The following is a 13,446-nucleotide window of genomic DNA, read 5'->3' on the forward strand; positions in this document are numbered from 1 at the left end:
AACAATTTGTCCTGTTCTGCATGTTCCCGAATGACTCCATACATCTTCATGTCGAGTCTTTGAGAAAACATCTACTTTCTTTATTTGTTCGGTAGTTTGTGAGTTTGAAGTTATATATGCTTCTTCTCTTGCGTTGTCTTGAGAATATACGATACGACCATTTGCAAGGATTTGATATCCAGCAACTGCATAGAAAGCGTCATCGAAACCAATCCAAAATCCTGGTGGGTTTGTTTTTATTGGAACCTGAACCAATTTCTTTATCTACAATAAATTGACCTTCCATTTTATACGTAATGAATGTATTGTAAAGGTCCAACATATTTTCACCAGGAGGTGAGAGATTGAATGTTACCCATGTGTTATCTTTAGCAGTTCCAGGTTGTGATGGAATCTTTGCGTCAGAATATTTTCTATTAGTGTCACCAATTTGAACTGCATTGTCTATGATATCGAAATATGAGCGAATCTGATGAATATGCTCTGCTGGAGTAAATTTGTTTAACTGTTCGTTCTGCATGTATTTACTTCAGATAAAAATATCTATTTACTTCATTATTCTCACTCTTCTTCTTGGCATTCGTGGTGGAAGTTGTTTCTTGACATTTTCAATGAACTGTACATTCTCTTTTGTCTCAACTTCTTTCACTGGCGGGTCAGGGTTCTTTGACTCGGTTTGTTTTTCAATGAAATTCACGAACTTTGCAATAAGCTCTTGCTTCGTTATTGAAAGTACATCTGGCTTCTTTTCTTCTTGTTCTATTGACTTTTCAGTTTGAATAGAAGGTTTTATATGGGCTTCGTGGACTTCACCCTTACCATACACCTTAATGTTGTCGCTTTCTGCATTCGCTAATGGAACCTTTCTTTTTCTTACGTATATTTTACCATCTTTACTCTGACTTACGTAATAGAAAGGATGTTGTATTCCTCTTGCGTCATTTAATATAATAGACTCTCGCTCTGATTTTGACAAGCTCATTTTACATCGGTTAAAGTTTTAATTTTGTTTTTTATCTGCAGTCAAATGACTCAGACAAGCCTTACGGACAAGACCCAAGGGGTCATAGATGTTGAAGCATTGAAGAAAGAAATTCGTGAGCAAATTTTATCCGAACTGAAGGAACAAAAACAAGAACAAAAGCCAGAGAGACCAAAGAGAAAACTTAGTGAAAAACAACTTGCTGCATTAGCTGCTGGAAGACAAAAGAACCCACGTTTGCTGGCGAAGAAAGCTAGAGAAGAAGCTGAAGCAAAAGCTAAAGAAGGTGAAGCAAAGAAAGAGTAAATGGTTTATTTTTATCCGAATTAAATGTATAGACAAATACCTTTATCTGTTGCGTTCAGTAGTGAAAACCCTGACGTCAAAATAAAGGGGAACAGAGTAACGTTTAAGTTTCAACAGACTGGATTGTGAACATAAATGAAGAGAAGTACATTGGCATAACAAATATGTATATAACACGTGCTTTCAGAAAGGTTGACTTTATACTTCAAGTCGAGATAGAAAATGACGAACAGTCTTTAAGCGCCCAAAACATTCACATATACAAATACTTTAAAGACGATACAACATTGCAACAATGTATGATTTCATTTAATGAAATGTTCGAGAAAAAGTTTAACATTGAAGTACAAACTTTACAGCCTTTACGTGAGTTTCTTGCACAACTGAAAGAAGAAGGTAGTCAGCCACAACTTATAGACTTTCATTATGAATTTAATGAAAATGAAGATGGAACACATGACTGTCAGTTTGTTGTATTCTCACCATTCAATGAAGTCGCTAAAGAGAAAGAAAATCCATTACGTATAAGATTTCAAATCTCTGAACCAAGTGATGATTTCAAGAATGTTTTCAATTATGATGCAATGCTTCCGAGGAAAAATGAATTTTCAAAGATTGTAACACCTGGCATTTGGGATAGAAAGCAAGCTATTCTTTTCTCTAATATAGCCAAAGGCGTTGAAAATGAGTTCATTGGGCATACAAGAACTTCGCCACTTCCTAACCCTAAATACTATAAATTAACTGGCTTCAATCGTGTGTTTTGGATAGACATGTTCTCCACTCATGACCATAAAGCACCTGTTTTGCTACCTCCAGACCATAAGGACTGTCTCTACATTGAAGCACAACTCTTAAACTCTACCATCGCAGTATTGTAAATGACCACATGGGCTTATTTTTATCACGAATGACCTCATTGCTGACAAAAATAAATGACCTCAGAACTTCAACTTACGAATAAAGCTTGTTTTAGTCGTTATTGAGAAGTTAAACTTTTCAGCAAAGCAAGGTTGACATGACTTACATAAGTCAAATCCAATCTCTTGACCATCATGAAGTGCTTTGTAAAGTTTCATTAAACTGAACTCAGAGTCTTTGTCATATGTTCCTTGCGGAACCATTAAACCTTTATCTTCATCATAGAAACACTGAACAGAGTCAGGAAACATTTCATTAGCGGTTAAAGCAATAACATCTTGCTTCACGCCTTTCATTCTGCAGTGAAATGCAACTTCATTTAAATCATTCGTGAGTAAGTCTATGTAAGTCTTCTTTCCACAAAATATTGACTTGTATGCTAAACTTTGTTTTCCAGGTGTGATTTCTGCAAAGTCGCTATGAAATTGACCAAGGTTTTTACCAATGAGAACTCTTCCATAACGTTTCTCAAACTCTTCAGCTAAACGAGGGATATCTTCATTGTAGAGATGCATACTGTCCGTATCGCTATAAAAGATGTCCATTCCTAAGTCCTCAGCAGTACAGAATACTTCACACATTATTCTCTTCGACATAGACAGAATGGTAACACCAAGTGGACAGAAGTTAAAGTGTCTGCAAATGCTTTTCGTTAGCTTGAAAATAGTTTTATCTGAACCATCCAAACCTTCGAACTTCACTATATGGTTGTAGTTTCTGATGGCATATCTTATAGCATCTTTGTCATTTACTATGGTTATTTTTTGACTCAATAGGAGATAGAATAGTTTTGCCATAAATACTGTTCAGAATGAGCTTTATATTTTCTTGCAAAGGATTTCCTTCTTTCTTATACTTTAACCTTAACTCAAACAACTTCTTTACTTCATCTCTTATTCTAATATCTCTGTTTCCATCGTAATAGTATCCTTGCAACACTTCACATTTGACACCTTGATATTTTATGAGGTCTTGTAATGTTATATGGTCAACATACATTAAACAGCAAGTGTTTGAACTTCTGGGAACGTTAAGTTCTGGATTTAGTTCAGGGTCACAAACTATTAAAGGAAAGTGTCTATGTATTCCAATCTCTGTTATCTTAATGAGAACAAAGAAGCCAGACATAAACTTTTCACCAATGGGTTCCTGTTGGTCGTCATCGAATAAATGTCTCATGAGATACTCTGTGCTTAACATTTCTTTCTTCATAACCTTTGGAATACCTTCTAAAGTATAAAGTCTTGCTATAGCTGAAGGATATAATGAAACAGCGTCGAAGTCAGCAATGAGTTTCTTTTCGCTCTTTTGTTTAATGTTATCTGACAACATACATCTTCCACCTTGAATACAGCGTGAAATAAATTCTCTTGGTTTATTTGAGAGGTCATATAAATTTCCATTCGGGAAGTACACTCTGTTCTCAAACAATTTGTTAGCAATAGAACAAATACTAACGTAGTCATAAACGTTTAAATCAAATTCTTTCAATATGTCATTGCGGAACTTAACAAAACCTTCTCTTAAAATTCTTACATCTTGTTTGCAATAAAATGTACTATACTTTTCTAAGTCGAAGTGGTTCTCATCTATTCTGCAACCTTTGATGGAATCTATGTTTTTCATGAACGTATCAATATCTTTTACAAACTTACATGCTTCAGAAATGACACCAGTTCTGTTGTCATTTGCTAACAAAACACTGCTGTAGTAGTTGTATGGAAATACTTCTTTCGGTCCTGTTTGTAAGTTAAACATAGCAGGAAATAGTTTAAGCTTCTTATTTATAACACTGTAAGAGTCTTTTATAATAATTGCCCTTCCTTTATATAAGCCAGTTATTTGCATTGTTCGTGAACCTTTAATGATGGGAGTTCCTTTCACTTCTGTCATGTGTCTTAAGATGAAGTTTAATCATAACTGATTTAAAAATATATTAAACTCTTGTCAGGAAGTCGTTCCAAAAATTCTGTTGCACAGTTCTGACCCCAAATGCTTTCACTCACTGAACCATCTTCACTGTCGTAACATATGTTAAAAGCTTTATGAAAGCCGTCTGTGCTACACTCAAAGTCAGCAAAGAAAACGTGCTCAGGAATGAACTTGCACTTATTTTTATTTACTTCTTTTGACTCGGCTTTCTTCTTCAGTTGTACACAATACTTTGGAGCATATGACAAGTCTTTAAATGGTGCAAGGTTCTGTTTATATAAGTCAGTCGTATATGTGAAAAGTTCTCCATAAGAAATAGGTTCGAAATATTTGCACTCCCACAATGTTTTCATAACATCCCATAACGGTGTTGTTCTATCATAACGAACTACATATTTGTTCTCTCTCTTTGTATAAATCTTCATCTGTTTCTCAATGTTCATTCCACCACACTCCTTCAAGATTTCTATATAGTTGCGAATGAAATATGTTGTCATTGGTAATCTTTCGTTTAGCATGTAGTGGTCTTCAACAAGAAGTAAGTCAATAGTTCTAACAGTTTCACATTCTTTTGGTATGTATCTCTTTATTTCATTATGTCTTGAGTCATTGAAGTAACCAATGGTAACATTAAATGCTATACCTGTTGCGTCAGAAATTTCTTGTACTTTACTTTGAGGAAAGTCTCTAACACGAATGACTTCTCTCATGTGGTCAATAGTTTCTTCATTTACTCCAGCCTGAATGCAAGCATAAACGAAACAATTGTCTTCTGTCATAAGTGTTGCAGTTCTTTTGTTCAATTCATTGAAGATTTAGTAGCGTTCAAGATTTATAGGTAATGTGCAAAGATACTTCCAGAACTGACCGCTTCTCTTCTTATAAAACTTCTTTTCACCAAGGATTTCATTCCAGAAGTCATCTATATCTTGTTTATCTCCTGTTTGTTTAAGTCTGTTCAATAATCTTTTCTGTCTTTCTGTCAGTGTGCTTTCATCTCTATATGGTCGCTTCTGTGGCTTTCCTTTCTTAACATCTGACATTGTTAAGCCTTCATATTCTGTTAAATCATACATCTTTATTTCGGTAAGATTCTTTATGTTTGTCAAGAAGAAGTCATAGTGCATTTCAACAATACCTGCAGCATTTGCTTCTATCTCTGATATAAAGTTCTCCTTCAAGAGCTGATGTAGTAATGTTCCAATATTATTGAGGTTTAACGTAGAACATTCATACTTTCCACCAAGTTTATAACATACCATCCATCTCTGTTGTGAGTTTATTTTAATTTTCTCTAAGAGTCTCATGAAAACCTTACCGAAATGTTTGTGTAAGTAGTCTCTGTTTGGTTCATCTAAAGCTTCGATGTTAAAGTCAATGAGTCTATTGCCTGTCTTAACATTCCTCTTCCTATTCTCTTCATCTTTCTTTAACCATCTCTCACCTTCTTTTGGTTTGTCGTCAATGGAACGAAGGACATCGTTAGCTTTGCGAACTTGTTCTATAGCGCTCTTAAACATCTCTCTTCTCTGTTGTTTCAGTGTGTCGTCTCTCTTTCGTGTTTCACCAACGTTTGCATTTGTTATGTCAAACATTTCTCTTCTTACTTCATGAGGTACTGAACGTCTATGATATAAGTCAATAGCAACGTCATTTAAAGGAAATGTTTTGTTATTAATGAACTCATGAATTCTATCATAACTTATTGTACCATCATAGTCATTGAGGATGTCAGCGAGTGCTTTTTTGTTTGTTGCGTAATGCTTTGCAACATCTATGTTAGCTTCTGTAAGAAGTTGTTTTATTTCCGAGTGTTCTAACTTAGACAACTTCCGATACATCTTTAGTAGGAAATAAAAAAAATATTTTTTTGAAAAAATTAGATTAGATTTTTTTAAGTTATTTTTCAAAATAATTTAATATTTTTATTTTAATGAAACACATGCAAGATTGCAAGTTCTTTTCATACAATGCTCTCGCTACTGCCATCAAGAATGAGTTCAATAATGCTTCAAATGTTAATGTTATCTTTAACAAGAAGTTTGTGAAAGAATCTAAGTTTGGTCAGTATGTCAGACCATTAGCTATCGTCATTGACCGCAAACGTTATACTTCACAAGAGTTAGTAGTAGTTTTGAAACAAAAGAGTTTCTTCGTGAATGTCAAAGATACTCATTATACTGTTATAAAGAACTCTAACATTGACTTCTTCAGTATTGCTTTAAATCTTTCCGAACAGAAAGAATATAAGAAGGGTGAAACATCTGTGAAATATTATCCTTCATCTCTGAAGACAATAACGAACAAAGATGTTATACAGAAATTCTTACCAAAGGTTGAAGAAGCTTCTATTGACATTGACGAAGGAAGTGAAATGGTTGAAGAAATTGACCCTGAAGCTTTATAAGAAAATTTATTTTTGAAGAACTGAAGGTGTCACTACGTCACCATGTGTCACTCGGTTAATTAACTTCTCTGAAAAAATGAGACAACATGACATCACATTTTGACGAAGTGCAAATCTTCACTTCGTGTCAAAATGCAAAAATAATGCTGAAAAATGAAATTTATTTTTGAAGAACTGAAGGTGCTACCATGTTACCATGTGCTACCAGGTTAATTAACTTCTCTGAAAAAAAGAGACAACATGACATTTAGACAACAGCAAAGGAGGAAGGCATTTATGAAATATTTTTGTATAAAATTCCAAACAGTCAGTCAGTCGTCATTGACTGACTGTAAAAAATAATTTCAAAGCATTGAACAAAAAAAATATTTTTGTTTATTCTTCCTCTTTGAAGTTATCGAAATATTCTGTTATTTTTCCTTCAGTAATGTTAAGTCTTCTTTGAATGTAAGTATTGTGCAACCTTTGATGTCATAGTGTGTTTGAGGAAGAGTATTTTTGACAATTTCCTTTATTTGTTCATTCGGTGTCATTGAAATCGGTAAGTTTTCACGATAGAACCAGTTTCTGTCAGATTTATATATCTTAGCTAAGTCATAAAAGCTCTTGTTGTTTCTTCTCACTAAATGCAACATAACCATATCGTTATCTTCTTCCTTCTCCAACTCTTCAGTATATATCATATACTTATAACTCTTTTCCTTTCCTTTTGGTACTGAACGCGGTATTCTTTTCTGTATGCTTTTGTCTTTGGATTCAATGACTTCATCTTTTGCTTGAAGTTTCTTTTCCAACTCTCCACGTTCTGCTTTATATATTTCATCTAACATCATGAAAATATAACAAGCATAAAGTTAGTTTTATTTTCTGACTTTCACAAAAGACCAAAAATAAACGCTTTACATGTATTTTTCAGCAACTTCGTCAAATAATTTTATAGCTTTATCTATCTCATCTACTTCAAACGTTTCTTTACCTTTCGTGGGAGCACCATACATTTTCTCAAAAACTTCAAGCAGTTCTGTTTCAGCAGCTCTCATATCATTAACAAACACAACCTTGACTCTATTGACTGTACTGTCATATCTTTGAGTTATATTATATGTCCTTCCTATCTTATATCTTTTTGTGTTGAAGTCCTTCGGTTTCTGAACGATGTAAAGTAAGCCTTCACTGCAACGTTCTGAGTCGAATGAACCATATGTTATGAAGTTATATCCAACAACTGGGTCAATCCATAGAAGAATTATTGGTATAAGACTTTTGTCAATGAGATATGCTGTGGTTCCATAGAATCTTACCGATATCATGAGCTCAGGATTTCTTGTCAAAATTTTCTGAGTTGAAGCATTTCTAACCCAGTCGTTTGTTTTCTTTCCAGATGGTGTTATAATGTCTGACAAAGAATATTTGTTGTATTTCTTTGAGTATCTTACGTTTAAATCACCAATTCTAACCACTTTGGTGTCATTGTCTATCTTTCTAACTGTTTCAAACTCAATGTTTGTCATTACTGTCTTTACATATGAGATAAAAAAATAAATAAAAATAAAGTTTATGTTAGCATGTTAGATCTAACACGTTTTCTAACCACTTTTCTAACATAACTATTTACAAGCGTTTTACATGGTATATGTTGCGATGGTTCATGACTTTAAACAGTTTTGTAGCTTCTATTTCTTCTTTTAGTACATCAAAAATTTTAACAATGCCGAAAGTTTCTTTATACTTCTTCTTGACATCAGATAATAGGAAATCGTCAGCAGTTGGATAGTTTTTATTCAGAAATGCTAACATGTCCATTTTATCTTCTGCTGGTTTCTCTACTTCTTTCTTTAAGTCAGCATAGTCGTTTCTCATACGTTCTATCTCTTTTACTGAATAGTTATATTTCCTCATTGCTGCTTTACATTTTGAACATTGCGGATTCATTTTTGCGTTATATTCTGAAACCTTACCTGCTAAAACAACTAAGGCGTCAATGGTTTTCTTTAACTCAGAATATGTAGGTCTGATTTGTTCATTCCATATTTTACATCTTTTATCTTTATCTCTTATCTGCCATACACATTCAGCAACTAACGAAACAAAGTTGGTTTCACTTCAATTTCGTCGAATTCATGAATAGTGAGCTTTTGTTGTTGGATTTCAGGCAATTTGGGTAAATGGTCAATAATGTCCTGCATGTCATAAAGATACTGTTCATTTGTTTCATCTTTCGCACTACAGTCTAAATTACTTGTTAAAAGTTCTTGCTTAATTCTTTGTATTTCTGTCTCAAAAGTATATGAAGAAGGAATGAAGCTTTTCATCTCTACTAACATTGACGTAGGATTCATAACTAAAGAGTTTGGTGAAGTTGTTTGAATTGTTGTTGTGCTGATTGTTGAAATCATATCTTTACATACAAGATAAAAATTTTCTTAGAAAAAAAATTAGCGTTATTTTTCTTTCATAAGGAAATGTCAAAAATTCATGATTTTCGAGAGTTTTAGACCATGTTAGAAAAGTGGTTAGAAAACGTGTTAGATCTAACATGCTAACATAAACATTATTTTTTGGTCATTTATGTTAAAATAAATGGTACCATTAATGATATCATGACTGTTCTCATTCATGTCTGATTTACATCTAATGAAAAAGTTTAGAAGAATTTTCTTATTCTTTCTGGCTTATTTTTGTCTTTCCAGTACTCCCGCTCTAATGGTCCCAGATGTGTTGGCTTTGACTCTCTCAAGTTCTTAGATGGTATAACATCTTCAACGCCTCCTTCATATCTTACTTTATAAGTGTCATCGTTTATGTTGTAGCCAAGTATTTCAATAACCACTCCTCGCTTTGCTTCGTCAATGGTTTCAGCAAGTTTGCCATTACTACTTTCAACTAATTTATGTCGAGGATAAAACGCAATAGAGTCGTCAGCAGCTTTTATAAGATATCCATTACCTTGTGTAGAGTCTACGATATAATAGTTTCTACTTAACCTTAAACGTTTCTTTGTCAACGGTTTGTCGTCAAGAACTACACGAACTTTTGTACCAGGAATGAGGGTAAATTGTGTTGAATTTCTGATATTTTGTGTTTGGCTTCGTTTCTTTTGTATATACTTTTCTTCTTGTTGTTGTGTCATTGAATTTGGTGTATGCCCTGTTGTAGAATGTGTTGAGGAATTGTAAACTTCGATGAAATGTTTCATTGTTTCTTCGGTAAAGTCTCGCTCTTGGTTTAAATCTCTGAGCGTTCTTATGAAGCGGTTTATGATGCCGAGTATGTTATGGTTATGGTCTTCAGTAGTGTAGTGAGTTATGTTATGCTTAATGAGAAATTCTGTGATTTCATTGCTGAGGTATGCACTGTCTTGGTCTGATGTTAAAGTACTTGGGCTATGTTCTGCTACAAACTTTTGTAAAACTCTTAACACTTCACGAGTTCCTTTATTTTTCATTGGATATGCATATGCTTTGCGAGTGTTAACATTAATGAAGATGAGGAATGGTGGCTTTCTTCCTTTCTTACTCTGAACGAGAGTGTCAAATTGGTATGCGTCAGGAGTGTTGGAGTAAATTGGTAAAAAGTAGTCATAAGGGTTTATTTTTGTTTGATGTACAACATTTTTGTCAAAGAACCTTTTCACTTCAGCTCTGTTAGTAAATCCCCAACTCTTTGCAGCTTCATTGAACTTCTTAAATGACCTCCATGGATGTTGTTCGAATACTTCTTTCAAGCTCATTTATGTAAAGTTAAAGATTTTATTCAAGACGGTAAGCCTTGACCCAAAGGGTCTAAGCTCAAGCGCGTTCATTGAACGCGGTACCATGCGAATACAGTCACAAATGGTGGCATATAATCTTCACCCGAGCCTGTTGGATTTGTTGTGAAAGTGTGTGAATGATTTCCTCCCGGTTCAGTTGGTCGAAAAATCTTTTTTACTGCATTGTTATAAGATGGAGATAAAACGTCATGGCCAGCTTCATACTCTGAGTTGTATAATGGGTGGTCTCTTAATGAGTAGCTATGGTCGCCAGAAAAGTTTGTCGTTCCTGTATGAGTGTGCGCGGGTAAGTTTGCTTCAGTAATTTTCTTCGAACCTCCTGTTTGCTTTGAAGAGTTAGCACAGTATAAGAATTTATCTACAATCTGCTTCCACGTACCAAAACCTAAAACACTTGCTGGATTTGTTGAATTCATTGACGTATAAATAGAACCAACAGGATATAATGTTTGAAGTATTTCAGTCTTCATTGTTAGAAGTTCATGTTTAACATTTATAAATCTTTTGCCATCTACAATATTTATATTGTTTGTTATTAAACCATTAGGAAAAGTAGGAGGATAAATTCTTTGTTCATGTACAGTTGCACCTTTTCTTCCTGTTTTTGTTACTTCTTCAATGCATGCCTTAATTTCTTTAATCCTGATTGTTTGAAATTCTTCATGTGTATGGTTCTTGTCGGCTTTTCCATTAAGCGCAGCATTTACTTCCGACTTCTTTGCATAATTTTCATCTACATAAGTTTTATCTGCTTTTTTATCTAACATTGCTGGTAGTTCATATGCTTCAAAGTTTCTGGCATGACCTTCAATATTCCTGCAACTGTTATCTAAATTGTTAAGAGTATCTTTTACGCTTGTACTTGGATTTTCTAATGGTGCACTTGAACCAAGGTCAAAGTTCAATATTATGTCGTCTGCTCTAACAGTAGTGAAGGATTTATGTGTATGTTCTTTGTCAGCTTTACTATTTAATGTAGCTTGAAGTTCATTTATATCGGAGATGTTGTGTTTATGAGATATCAAAACTTTGTTCGTTGCTTCAAGTTCAACTTTGTCAGCTTTACTTTTAATAGCATTTTCAAAAGTTATTTTTGCCTTAACTCTCAAAGTAAATCTTGGTTCAACTAATACACCGTTAACATTGAAAGTAGAGGCATAAATTTCATCGTTATAACCAAATGCTTCTGGTGCTTTAGCTACATCATACTGTACAGTACAGCTTATGTCATAACCTTTAGCACGAATGTATTTATATCTTCTTTCATTGGGGTCTTCCGTCTTCACTTCATCACTTCGTGTTAAATATCCATGGTAGTCCGTTATAATCTGTTCGTCTGAAGTTATATAATGAACGTGGTTCTTGACTTTATCACTCAGAGCTAAAAGCTCATTTTTGTCTGCTTTTTCGGCTAATTTCTCATTAACATCATTCACTTCTAATTCAACTCTTCCACCAGAACTCTTATTATCATTAATCTTTTTCATTAATTCGGTAATTACGTCATAAAGACTATATTCTGTTTTCGGTTTTGTAAATAATGAGTCAAAATTTCTTTTCATCATTACATCGCTGACATTAATGATATCACCAATTCCTTTTTCATTTATTCTCTTCATTAATTCTGCAATAATGACGAATATATAATCTGTTAATTTATTCCCTTCATCGAGGGTTATAGAATGTTTTGAAATTGAATCATTAACTCCTCTAAATAAATCAATAACTTCAGGATACACGTTTTTAATGTCTCGAATAACCCGACCAGTATCCTGTTGTTCATGTTCTTCGTTCCCGTCGTTACGTGGTTTTATATCTCTAGCCATCATCAACGCAGCCATAACCGGATGGTTTGTTGCTATCTGTTCGAAAATCCGTCCGTTATGTACGGTATATCTAAATAATTTCTTTGTGTTTGTTAAAACATTTGAAACAAGTCTTTTAAAACCATCAACAAAATTTCCTGTTTCACCTAATGTTCTTGCAGCATTTACAAGCTCACTCATTCCCGCTTTTGACCCCAAAAACGTCCATATTGCATTTATTTCACTCTGTATTGTTGTCCATTCCGCAGAACTAATGCCCGCATTCGCTAAGCTGAAAATGAAATTCAGTGGATCAAACTTAATTCCACCTTCTTTTTCAATTTCAACGAACTCACTAACATGAGATTTTAAATATTCTTTCGTTAAAATTGTTTTCCCTGATGTTATGCTGTTAACGAAACTATCACTGTCAAAAGTTAACGAATTCAATTTCGTCGTTGATGCTTTTATTTCATACACCGCTTTATCAATAGTTTTTGGCTCACCTTCTTTAGAAGTGTATGAAACATTAATGAATGAATTATATGTATTCGTGAATGAGTTAAAATCAATGATTTTCATTAATGACGCCTTTAATGATTCATTAACTACTGACTCCCTTAACTCAATTACTGAGTTATCGTTTATGAAAGGAACACTGCAAACCGTTGTGTTTGGATCAAATGCCGTAGTCGGAGAAGGAGTATTAATGATATAAGTCATTAAATCATTAAGTGACGTAAATAATGTTGTCGTTTTTGATTTAATTTCTTTAGCATCTGTTATATACGGTAATTTTATTTCTGTAGTTTCTGAATTAAAGATATTCGCTAAAATGTTTTGTAAACTGTTTTGAACAGCTGTGTAAACCGTTGAATCCGGAACTCTTACGATTTCACCGTCCTTAATAAAAGGCATTGCACATGGTGTAGTGCTTGGGTCAAATCTTTTTGGGTTATGATTCAACATATATTCTAATGCTTCATAAACAGACCTATATACGGTTGTATTATCTTTTTCAATAATTTCACCGTCCTTTATAAACGGCATAGTACATGGAGTTAAAATAGGGTCAAACTTTTCATAGTCCTTCCATGTTATGTATTTCTCAGTATTTCCATCAGTGATAACAATATATTTGTCAGTAAGTGTGAGAGAGTATTGACCAAAATATAAACGTTTAGCTCTGTCAGCTTCATACGCATATGCAGCTATACTCATATTTTAATGAGAATAAAATGTTGTTCTATTTGCAAAGTACAGACCCAAACGAATACGGGACAGTAAAGCTACAAACAAACTTAGGTCTACAGAATGAGGC

General features: G+C 33.8%; 13 protein-coding genes across 13 annotated transcripts, besides 1 other annotated feature; 3 read left to right on the forward strand and 10 right to left on the reverse strand.

The window, feature by feature from the left end:
• Nucleotides 1–13,446: part of a mobile genetic element that runs on past both edges of the window.
• TVAGG3_0825650 (uncharacterized protein) lies at nucleotides 548–982 on the reverse strand (the record flags this gene model as incomplete). Its single annotated transcript, XM_051248268.1, has 1 exon — nucleotides 548–982. The coding sequence occupies one exon, from the start codon at nucleotides 980–982 to the stop codon at nucleotides 548–550; it is 435 nt and encodes a 144-aa protein (XP_051083743.1).
• Nucleotides 1,028–1,288, forward strand: TVAGG3_0825660 (uncharacterized protein; the record flags this gene model as incomplete). The annotated part of the gene is made up of 1 exon (XM_051248269.1): nucleotides 1,028–1,288. One exon carries the CDS (start codon nucleotides 1,028–1,030, stop codon nucleotides 1,286–1,288), a length of 261 nt encoding a protein of 86 aa, XP_051083744.1.
• Nucleotides 1,693–2,169, forward strand: TVAGG3_0825670 (uncharacterized protein; the record flags this gene model as incomplete). Its single annotated transcript, XM_051248270.1, has 1 exon — nucleotides 1,693–2,169. A coding segment is annotated over one exon (477 nt), but the record flags the coding sequence as incomplete, so codon positions are not given.
• Nucleotides 2,230–2,724, reverse strand: TVAGG3_0825680 (organellar and viral DNA polymerase type B; the record flags this gene model as incomplete). The annotated part of the gene is made up of 1 exon (XM_051248271.1): nucleotides 2,230–2,724. One exon carries the CDS (start codon nucleotides 2,722–2,724, stop codon nucleotides 2,230–2,232), a length of 495 nt encoding a protein of 164 aa, XP_051083746.1.
• TVAGG3_0825690 (organellar and viral DNA polymerase type B) lies at nucleotides 3,066–4,102 on the reverse strand (the record flags this gene model as incomplete). Its single annotated transcript, XM_051248272.1, has 1 exon — nucleotides 3,066–4,102. A coding segment is annotated over one exon (1,037 nt), but the record flags the coding sequence as incomplete, so codon positions are not given.
• Nucleotides 4,318–4,920, reverse strand: TVAGG3_0825700 (organellar and viral DNA polymerase type B; the record flags this gene model as incomplete). The annotated part of the gene is made up of 1 exon (XM_051248273.1): nucleotides 4,318–4,920. A coding segment is annotated over one exon (603 nt), but the record flags the coding sequence as incomplete, so codon positions are not given.
• TVAGG3_0825710 (organellar and viral DNA polymerase type B) lies at nucleotides 4,957–5,982 on the reverse strand (the record flags this gene model as incomplete). Its single annotated transcript, XM_051248274.1, has 1 exon — nucleotides 4,957–5,982. One exon carries the CDS (start codon nucleotides 5,980–5,982, stop codon nucleotides 4,957–4,959), a length of 1,026 nt encoding a protein of 341 aa, XP_051083749.1.
• Nucleotides 6,075–6,511, forward strand: TVAGG3_0825720 (uncharacterized protein; the record flags this gene model as incomplete). Its single annotated transcript, XM_051248275.1, has 1 exon — nucleotides 6,075–6,511. A coding segment is annotated over one exon (437 nt), but the record flags the coding sequence as incomplete, so codon positions are not given.
• TVAGG3_0825730 (organellar and viral DNA polymerase type B) lies at nucleotides 8,160–8,480 on the reverse strand (the record flags this gene model as incomplete). Its single annotated transcript, XM_051248276.1, has 1 exon — nucleotides 8,160–8,480. One exon carries the CDS (start codon nucleotides 8,478–8,480, stop codon nucleotides 8,160–8,162), a length of 321 nt encoding a protein of 106 aa, XP_051083751.1.
• Nucleotides 8,627–8,944, reverse strand: TVAGG3_0825740 (organellar and viral DNA polymerase type B; the record flags this gene model as incomplete). Its single annotated transcript, XM_051248277.1, has 1 exon — nucleotides 8,627–8,944. One exon carries the CDS (start codon nucleotides 8,942–8,944, stop codon nucleotides 8,627–8,629), a length of 318 nt encoding a protein of 105 aa, XP_051083752.1.
• TVAGG3_0825750 (integrase core domain containing protein family) lies at nucleotides 9,242–10,278 on the reverse strand (the record flags this gene model as incomplete). Its single annotated transcript, XM_051248278.1, has 1 exon — nucleotides 9,242–10,278. A coding segment is annotated over one exon (1,037 nt), but the record flags the coding sequence as incomplete, so codon positions are not given.
• On the reverse strand, nucleotides 10,347–10,790 carry TVAGG3_0825760 (keratin-associated protein family; the record flags this gene model as incomplete). Its single annotated transcript, XM_051248279.1, has 1 exon — nucleotides 10,347–10,790. One exon carries the CDS (start codon nucleotides 10,788–10,790, stop codon nucleotides 10,347–10,349), a length of 444 nt encoding a protein of 147 aa, XP_051083754.1.
• TVAGG3_0825770 (keratin-associated protein family) lies at nucleotides 11,165–13,346 on the reverse strand (the record flags this gene model as incomplete). The annotated part of the gene is made up of 1 exon (XM_051248280.1): nucleotides 11,165–13,346. A coding segment is annotated over one exon (2,182 nt), but the record flags the coding sequence as incomplete, so codon positions are not given.

Source organism: Trichomonas vaginalis, chromosome VI (assembly GCF_026262505.1).
Source record: "Trichomonas vaginalis G3 chromosome VI, whole genome shotgun sequence".
In the NCBI taxonomy this organism is placed as follows: domain Eukaryota; phylum Parabasalia; order Trichomonadida; family Trichomonadidae; genus Trichomonas; species Trichomonas vaginalis.